Below are 9,079 nucleotides of genomic sequence, written 5' to 3' on the forward strand. Positions count from 1 at the left end.
GGCAGCCTGGGTTTCCATCCTGTCTCCAGCTCCACCTAGATAGGACTCCGGGGCTTTTCCAACCCATAAGGACCCCTACTCAATAAGGCAGAAATAAGAGGTGAGACTTTTCATTTATTACACCTTTATTTTAAAAAACCCTAATACAACATGAAACAAAATCAGTACAAAAAGACACAAGATAAACAAGGAACCTGGGTCATTTTGTAGGAGTGAGATTTACATTGGAAGGACACTGGGAATGAAGGGCATAGATGGGGTGTCTTAAAGCTCAAAAGCTGTGTTCAGAGCCAGCATCTCCGAGGGAGTGGAAAGGCGGGGAAGGAGTGGAACTCCCTGCAGTGCCAAGGACTGTTCCTGTCTGGGATGTCCTGTCCCACTCCCTCTCCCTCCCAGCTTTTGGGTCTGCCTTCCTTCCCCTGAGCCCAACTCCTTCACCTTTCTAGAATATCCTTTGCCCAAAGATGGCTGAGGGGCCAGAAAGCTGGGGTGGAGGTGAGGGGGTTGGGATCTAGGAAAGAAAGGAGTCTCTTACTCTGCCCCTCCATTTTTCCTACAGAGAGATGGAGAACTGAGGGAAGGAGGTTTCACTTCCTAATCCACCCAACATTTCCCTGGCGTCTCCAAGAACACCTGCTTCCATGGAGTGAGGGGCAGCTTTTCCTGCTGGCCTGTCTGCAGCAACTCAGGGTATACAGTCTAGCTCCTCTGTGTGGAGTTAGGTGGGCACTGGCAATCTCACTGTCCATAGCTGCCCCTGCTCCCACCAGAGAATCGTAGAAAAGTAATAAATAGTCACTTGGGTTCTCCACCCATGAAGTTCATGCAAAACCCCAAAGTTTCTGGTTGGCCTCAGGCTGGGACATCAGTTGGCAGTGGCCCGAGATTGCATCCACTGGAGCCCAGCAAGCAACCTGCAGAAAGGAACAGGGCAAGGGTCAGCACATGCCATGCGGATGATGACCTTCAAGCCCCCAGCCCCTGCCCAAAGCTGACTGAGGGGGCAACTGAAGTTACATCCAGTCTTTCAGTCAGTAAATATAAACAGACTGAGTACCTACTATATATCAGCTACTGTGCTAGGCACTGCAGTTACTGGTAAAAAATCAGGCATGCCCCCTGGGGCTCACATCCAACAGAGGAGATGGATACTAAACAAATGATCAAATAAATAATTCCATAACCACATACTGTAATAAAGGTTAGGGAGGAGATGTACAGAGGCCTCTGGATGTCTGGGAATCAGCAGGGGCTTCTCTAAGGAAGGAGCCTGGAGACCTACCCTAGCAATGTCTCTGGGCAAATCTCTAATGCCTCCTTCCCACCCACTCCATCGCAGGAGGCAGTGCCAAGGTGACTTCAAAGGCCTGAGAAGAGACCCCTTAAGCAAGTTCTCCCATTAGACTGTTAGCAATGCCAAGAGCAAGGGGCAGAGGGCTAGGGGGTCTTGGTCATGTCTGTATCACCTGACACAGTGCATGGCACATGGGGGTACTTACGAAACGCTGGTTAATTGAACTGACTGTGGGTTGGGAGAGAAGGATCCTCTTGACCCAGGGGATAGCAAGACATTACCAGAAATGTGTGGGTCCTTGAGCTGACCTGCCTAAAGCCTCCCCTTCTTTAAGCAGCCATCTAGGTCCTCAGCCTGCTGTGATTCCACTCAAGGAAGAGGAAAGGGAGCTCCCCGGGCCTGATACAAGGCCCTTCTATATGACCGTGACCTAGTTCCTTCACATTGTTCAGGTGTGTTTGCTCAGCAGCTACCTTCTCAGCAGCCCCTCTGGATAGCTAATCTAAAATTGCAACACCCCTCCCCCTCCCCATGTACTTCCAATTAGCTTTCCTTTCTGACTTTTCCCCTGAGCACTTAGCACTTTTTAACTTACTATATATTTTTTATTTTAATTGTTTATTGTCTTTTCTCCCTCCTGGAAAGTAATCTCCACGAGGGCAGGTATTTTTGTCTGTTTTGTTCACTTTTGTTTCTCCAGTGCCTAGAAGAACACTGCCTGGCACAAATAGGTGCTTAATTAATGTTGAATGAACGATATAACTTACTCTCTACAGAAACACTGAGAGAGAGTAGGTTTAGTCTCCCTCCTCTTTACAGATCAGGAAACTCAAGGTCAGAAAGAGTCAGTGGTTTCTGCCTAAAAGGCTTGTCCACAGTCTTCCTATGGCTTTCCCCTCTTCATTTGGGTCTCAGCTCAGAGATATCTCCCAGTGAAGGCTGTCCCTGACCACCAGAGCTAAACCGGACCCATCCCCACCCCTCTATCACTACAATCCAGTTTCACTTTCTTCATAGCACTTATGAGTACCTAAAATGTTTGCGTTTAGGTAGATTGTCACCTCTCTCCCCACTTGAACAAGCCCCTTGAGAGCAGGGACTCTTGCTCACCGCTTACCCACAGCATCTCAACTGTGGGAATGTGCTCAACTGACTTGACTAACTGTGAACCAGATTCTGACAGGAGAGGCAGGAGAATGTTCATTGGTTTGGCCAGACCCTGGAGGTCCAGGTGGGACGCCCACTAACCCTTCCCCGGTGAGGGCACAGCAGCCCTGTATGTGCCACGGGTGGTCTTTGATGGCACTAAGTGTGAGGAATTGGGAGATCTCCACAGTAGTCATGGAGTTCTTCATATCCTGCTTGTTGGCAAAGATCAGGACGGAGGCATCTCGCAGAGCCTGTGGACAGAGAAGCTCAGCTCCAGTCAGCCTGCCAGGGCCCAGCCTCCCTTCCCAGTGTCGCATGAGTGTCTCCTGGCTTCCCTGCTATCCTGCCAAGAGAGGCCCATGCCCAAGTGGGGTGGGGATGGGGGCCCTGTCCCAACATAGCAACCCCAGCAAATGACACCAACAGCTCATGGATGCCTCCAAACCAGCTCACATAATCCTTAGTAGTCCCATGACATAGGTATTCGATGATTCTCCCCAATTTATAGTTGGGGAAACAGAATTAGAGAGGCAAAGTGATTTGTCTGAGTGGGAAGTGGTGTGAGGACCTGAACCAGCAACTTTGGCTTCTGCGGTCAACTGTGCTGAGAGCATTACTGCCCTTCATCTGAGATAAACTAGCCCTGCCCAAGCTGCTGAGCTAGAGGGTCTCAGACACTGGATCTTCAGGAATGAAGCTCAGAGAGGCTGAGTAAGCTGAGGTCACACAGCAAGTACACTGGGCCCTCTCCCAATCACAGGAGCTTACCTCATGGGCCAGCATCTTATACAGCTCCTCCCGAGCGGTCAGCAGCCGATCCCGGTCCGTGCTGTCTACCACAAGGATGATGAACTGGCCAGCAGAGGGGAACCATGAGCAGTGGGCTTTCTCTTCGGTGAAGGTGCCTTCTGCCCAGCTGCGCTCCCCCCTGGCCTCCGCACTACCCTGATGCAAGTCCCACAGAAAACAAACTGTCCAGTCTCAAGATCTCACTGCCCTGGTCTCATTTTGTTGTTTTTTCTTAAATTTATTTAGTTTTGTCCCATTTTAATTTCCCTTTCCAACCAGACACAGGGCATACACAACACAAGCTCAGATTTCATGCCAGAGGCTATGCTATGCCCTGGGCATTTGACTCCATTTAGGCCTCACCACTGCCCTTTGGAACTGAAACTACAGTTGACCCTTGAACAGCGTGAGGGAAAGGGGTGACCAGCTCCCACATAGTTGAAAATCCACGTATAGTTTTTGACTCCCCCAAAATTTCAGTCCTCCCCCGGTATCGTGGGGGACTAGTTCCAGGGCCTCTGTGGATACCAAAATCCAGGGATGCTCAAGTCCCCTATATAAAATGGCATAGAACAATGCATACAGTCGGCCCTCCGAATTTGTGGACTCCCAACCGCGGATGGAAAATGCTGTTTTTGATCCACAGTTGGTTGAATCCATTAGTGCAAACCCCTGACTGTATATATTTTGAAAAAAAGCCACATATAAGTGGATCCGGGCAGTTCAAACCCATGTTGTTCAAGGGTCAACTGTATTATTATTCCCCTTTACAAGTGAGGAGACTGAGGTTCAGCAAGGTGACATACCTTGCCCTCCGCCACATGACTAATGAATGGCAGTGCTGGAATATGAACTTGGCTGTCTCATTCCAGGAATGAAACCACTGAATTCTACCCCTTCCAGCACGAGTAAGTAAAAACCCCTGGAGACAAAGGGTCTACCCCATTCAGTGCATCAAACAAAAGTGGCCAGTAAACAGACAAAGCTGCTAGGAAATATTAAAAAATATTAGCAGGCATTGTGCTGTATAAGTATTTGACATACATGCATTAGTTATTGTTTTATTATTTAATTTTCACAACAACTCAGGGAGGTCATTATTTATGATCTCCATCTCACAGGTAGGGAAACCAAGGCTCAGAGAGGTTAAGTAGCTGCCTAATATCACACAGCCCCTCCAGCCCCAGTGCCCACCTCACCTCAGTGTTGGAGTAGTATGTGTTCCAGGTGGAGCGCAGAGCCTCTTGTCCCCCTATGTCCCACATGAGGAAGTGGGTCTTTCGCAGAACAATCTCCTCCACGTTGCTACCGATGGTGGGACACGTATGGACCACCTCATTCATCAGGCTGGGGAGGAAGAAAAGGGTACCAAGAGCTCAGCCCAGCCCACTCCCAGCTCTGACCTCCTACCCCTCTGCTCTCAAGTCAGGCTGAATCTAATTCAGAACAAATCAGCCCAGGTTGACAGCCTCTGCCAAACACAGGGGAATGCAGACAGGAATGAGACCAAGTCCTGCCCTGGCTTGGACCCCAGAGAGAGGATACTCAATAGAGCAATCTCCCCAAACTTTAATATGCAGTTGAATCACCTGGGGGTTTCCTTAAAATGCAGATTCTGATCCAGTGGGTCTGGGCTGGGGCCCAGCGTTTGCACTTCTAACTAGCTTCCGGATGATGCCAATGTTGCTGGTCTGTGGACCACACTTTGAATAGCGAGGGATTGGAAAAATGAGACAGACACAAGTGAGAGCCATCGGAAAGGTGCTCTGTTTATAGGGACATAAAAAACACACCCTTTTATATGCCTGGGAAGTAAAACTGGGAGTTAGGAGTGAGAGAGAAACTTACTTTTCAGTGTATACTCTTGCACTGTTTGGACTTTTCTTCTAATTTTTAAAATCCATTTATATGTGTCACTTTTTCAGGGGAAAATCTGTCCTAAGTAAACACTCTGGAGGCCCCAGAACGGGAGAGACACCATCCAGGGAGTGAATTTCGGGGAAAAACTCCGATGGATAATTACTCGGCACATGTGCCAGACTCAGCACATGTGCCAGACCAGGAGCTACAGAGCCCAGCGGACCCAAAACTGGCCCCCCCTTTTGGGTTTGCAGAAGCAGAAAGGCGCAAAGGTGGAGTGCAGGAGTTAAAAAGAAGGGACCCGCCGCTAGGGGTTAGCGCAGAGCAGCGAGGCGCGAAGAACCTGCCTGCCCACCAGCCCCGCCTGCAGCCGGGTTTGGCAGGGGCCAGGGGTGGATGGCCGGGCGCAGTGGGGTTGCCCACACCGAGCAGCATTCCAATGCCAGGCCGAGGGGCCACTGAACTGAGTGAGGGGCCACTATGCCAGGACGATCTGCTAGCGTTCCCCACATCACTCCTCCTGGGAACCCAGGTAAGGGCTCCGGTGATTGATCCAAATGTTTGTCAGTCTGGTGAGAAAGCACAAACCCTTCCCTCCCACCCCTGGGTGTCACTTACAACTGGTAGAGAATGGTGGACTTTCCTGCATTGTCCAGTCCCACGATGATAACCTTGTGCTCTGGAGGCATCCGGGGGAAGGGCAGGGTCAGGGCCAAACGCGATGACCAAGGGACTGTGTGACCCACTAAGCTTCCCACGAAGGAGACAAGTGTTCCCAGCAGGCTGGGGGACCTTTCCCACGGTACTTCTGCTTCCCCCACCCCCATTTCCCACCAAAAAAAAGAAAGAACAGAGAACCAACAGGACAGGTTTCTTTCCCACCGGGCCGGACACCTGCGCCACTCCCGAATAGTGAAAGTGCGAGCTGAGCCCCACCTCCCTCGCGCCACATTGTCAGAAAAGTGAGTCCCAAGGGTCCGGGAAGCTCAGGGCTTGCCAAGAAGGGGTCTGGAGAAAGAGCCGAGCGTGAAGTGACAATCGCGAGAAACCTACGGCGTTTACCCGGAGGAAGGAGGCTCGCCCAGCCCCGCGCCTGGGGCGTACCCCGGGGCGCACCGAAGCCCGCGGCCCGGGAGGAGAGTGGGAAGGAGAGGAGACCGCGCAGGAGGCAAGGAGCGCCCACGCAGGACCCTCCCAGACCTAGGCTCCCCAACGCGTCCGCCCCGACGACCCCAATCCTGGGACCCCCGGGGGGAAGCCAGATCAAAGCGGTCGCTTGGATACCCTGTGCGCCCCTTACCCTGTTTCCCGAAAATGCTCATCAACTTGGCTATCAGTTGTCCCATGGCGCGTCCCAGGCCAGGCGGGAGCAGGACCCGCCCTCGGAGGCCCAGGTTGAGCCCTGGTACTTGGAGCCCCGCCCCCGGGGGAGGGCCGGCCGAGGTCTATGAGGTCACGGAAGCCTCCGGAGTCTCCTGCGGGGCCTGGGAATTCCCTGGCACACTGACCCCTGGGGGGGAGGGGGCTATGGACGTCACGATGACAACAAACTGCCTGTCCAGAGCCCTGGAGGTGCAAGGAAAATGGGATTCAGACTCCATCCTTTCCCTCACCCTGAGAAAGCTCCAGAGTTCTCTGGGTGAGCTGCTCCCCCACTGCGAATCCAGGAGACTCAGTACAGACTCTCAGGACCAGATCCCAGCTCTCCCTTCTCCAAGTGCCATGTCTGGGGCATGAGGCTAAAGCACAACCTTGGCCATCCACTTTCTGCACCTACCAGCTGTGTGGGGTAGACAGGGCTCACTGATCTTCTCTCTGAGCTGGGAGAATATTCTGACCTTCAACAGATCTCCCATTGTTCACTTGTGTGGGTCTTGTAGGCCCACTCGGAGTCAGTTCCCTTGGGGCAGGGCAGGGTATCCCTCCTTTTGCAGGTCCCTTGGTGATAGGCAATTTCTAGGAATAAATCAGTCCTACTTCTATGATTTATAGAAAAACCGATGGCTCAGGCACAGCTATCCCAGAGGGTAGGCATCTGAAGACAGGGATGGAGCAAAACAGACATCTCTCAGCCAGAGACTCAACAGAGGGATTCCAGATTCTAAGACCCAGCAGAGGAGGAAACAGGAAGGGGGGCCGCTTGTTGTTGTTTGTGAATTTCCTTCTTTGCTTAAACTGGGGAAAACCAGAAAACAAAAAGAGAAGTGGGGAAGGCAAACCAACCTTAGGTTGCAGGGGTGGTTAGGAGACACACCATCCATCACGCGAGAGAACTGGCTCCTTCCACCCCACTGCCACTGCTCATTAGTGCACTCTTCACTAAGGGAATGACCCTCTAACTGGTCTCCCTGCCTCTGTCTCCCCTTACCAGGACATCCTCCTCACAGCCCTCTTAACCTTTCAGAGTCTGTCACTCCACAGCTCATGAACCTTCAATGGTTCCCTATTGCCCACTGGGTTCAGATCAGTCTCCTCAGCTGAAATTCAAGAGCCTCCATGAACAGCCCCTGTCTGGCTTTGCAGTTTATCTCCCATGTTTGCACTACTGGTCCTTGCTCACACATGCACAGCTCTTTCCAACTGTGCTTTTTGCTTCTGCATTTCCTTCCCCCTTTTCAGAAAGGAGGATTCCTGAGTCCCATTAGCTGCCTGCCATAAAAGCCACCTACTTCCCAAGTTCTGGCCTGGTCCTCCAGCCAAATGGAGCTTCTCTCCACACTGAAACTGCAGAGTGGCATGCCTGTTTCTTCCCATCACCTGTGAGTCCTAGAGGGCAGGGTTCATGTCTTGTTTACCTGTGTACTCCCCCATTCGCCACCTCTCCCAGTGCCTGGCACACAGTAGGAATGTGTTGCTACTGGATTGAAGTACAGTGAGTTAGGCTACAGCCTGAGAAGTGTTTTTGGAGTATTTAAAAAAAAAAAAAAGTGTGAGTACAAGTTGAAGAGAATTGAGGAACACTGGGAAGCTTGTGAAGAGAGAAAACAGTTCGCTAAATACAGAATTTTCATCCCACCCAGCTTTGTAGCAGTGTTAGAAGGAAGAATTGGCTAGTGGAGCCCATCTGGCTGATTCCATTTCAGCCCTAGAAAAGGAGCTGGGCTGCGGCTGGGGTGCAGTAGGGTGAGGGCACAGAAGGGTGCTGAGGGAAGCAGCAATGTGTTAAGCATTTTCACCATCTGTTTCCTGGGGGTAGGGGGCGGGGAGGAGCCTCTTAGTGTACCCCGCCCCCTCCACCACCACCACCAATTGCAGAATTGAAAGTGACATTTGGCTAGCTGGAGCACATTCAGTAAACAGACAAGAGCCAAGCCTTTGCTGTGAGGCCCAGAGCCTGGATCTTAGGGGCATTTCATTCATTTGACAAATATGAGTCAGGAATTAGGAAACATGCCAAGTAGACAAAATAGACCCAGTCTGGGTCTTATGGAGCTTTCTGTCTAGTGGGGACACAAATATACACACCAAAAATAAAAACACTAAAACAAACAAAAAACCCTGGGATGGCCTGATTTAGAAGGGCGCCAAGGCACACTTCTCTGAGGATGTGATCACTGGAGCGAAGATAAGACTTTATTCTCTAGAGTATTAGACTAAAGCACCCCCTCGCTTCTGGGCTGTGGTGGCCCAGCTCAGCTCATTTTATTTTCTATTGGTGGGAACCTTCAGTCACACCTAGGACTACTCTGGTTCAGAACCTACTGCAAAGCCAGAAGCAGCTAGTCAGGTAGGAGGTTCCCAGCGCCTCAGTTCCTGAGCCCCTGAGGTGGCTTTGGTGGTGGGCCTAGTCCGAGTCAACTACATAGTTGTTGACGTCTTCACATGTTGACAACTGCCAGCGTGCTGTGTCGGTTGAGGGTTTGTGGTTACCAAGAGACAAGAATCTCTCTCTCTTCTCTCAGTATCTCCAAGCCACCTAGAGGTGCCCCTGCCTGTAAGTTCTGGGCAAATGCAATTTCAGGCAGAAGGCACATGGTGAGGAGACAA

At 51.3% G+C, this 9,079-nt stretch overlaps 1 protein-coding gene across 1 annotated transcript; it reads right to left on the minus strand.

The window, feature by feature from the left end:
• Positions 1-111: 111 nt before the first annotated feature.
• ARL5C (ARF like GTPase 5C) lies at positions 112-6,594 on the minus strand. Its single transcript, XM_081162519.1, has 6 exons — positions 6,393-6,594; positions 5,711-5,771; positions 4,432-4,579; positions 3,212-3,295; positions 2,543-2,694; positions 112-914 (listed from the first exon to the last, which is right to left on the minus strand). The coding sequence occupies exons 1-6, from the start codon at positions 6,436-6,438 to the stop codon at positions 866-868; spliced, it is 540 nt and encodes a 179-aa protein (XP_081018645.1). The 5' UTR covers positions 6,439-6,594; the 3' UTR covers positions 112-865.
• Positions 6,595-9,079: the final 2,485 nt, after the last annotated feature.

This window comes from Miniopterus schreibersii, assembly GCF_964146895.1.
Source record: "Miniopterus schreibersii genome assembly, chromosome: 16".
NCBI lineage: Eukaryota > Metazoa > Chordata > Mammalia > Chiroptera > Miniopteridae > Miniopterus > Miniopterus schreibersii.

Coding starts and splice junctions, on each gene's coding strand:
- ARL5C (XM_081162519.1), bottom strand. CDS start 6,438: ATGGGACAACTGATAGCCAAGTTGATGAGCATTTTCGGGAAACAGG. Junction 2,695..3,211: donor ATAAGATGCTGGCCCATGAG/GTAAGCTCCTGT, acceptor CTCTGTCCACAG/GCTCTGCGAGATGCCTCCGT. Junction 915..2,542: donor TGTGCCCTCACCGGGGAAGG/GTTAGTGGGCGT, acceptor TCCTTTCTGCAG/GTTGCTTGCTGGGCTCCAGT.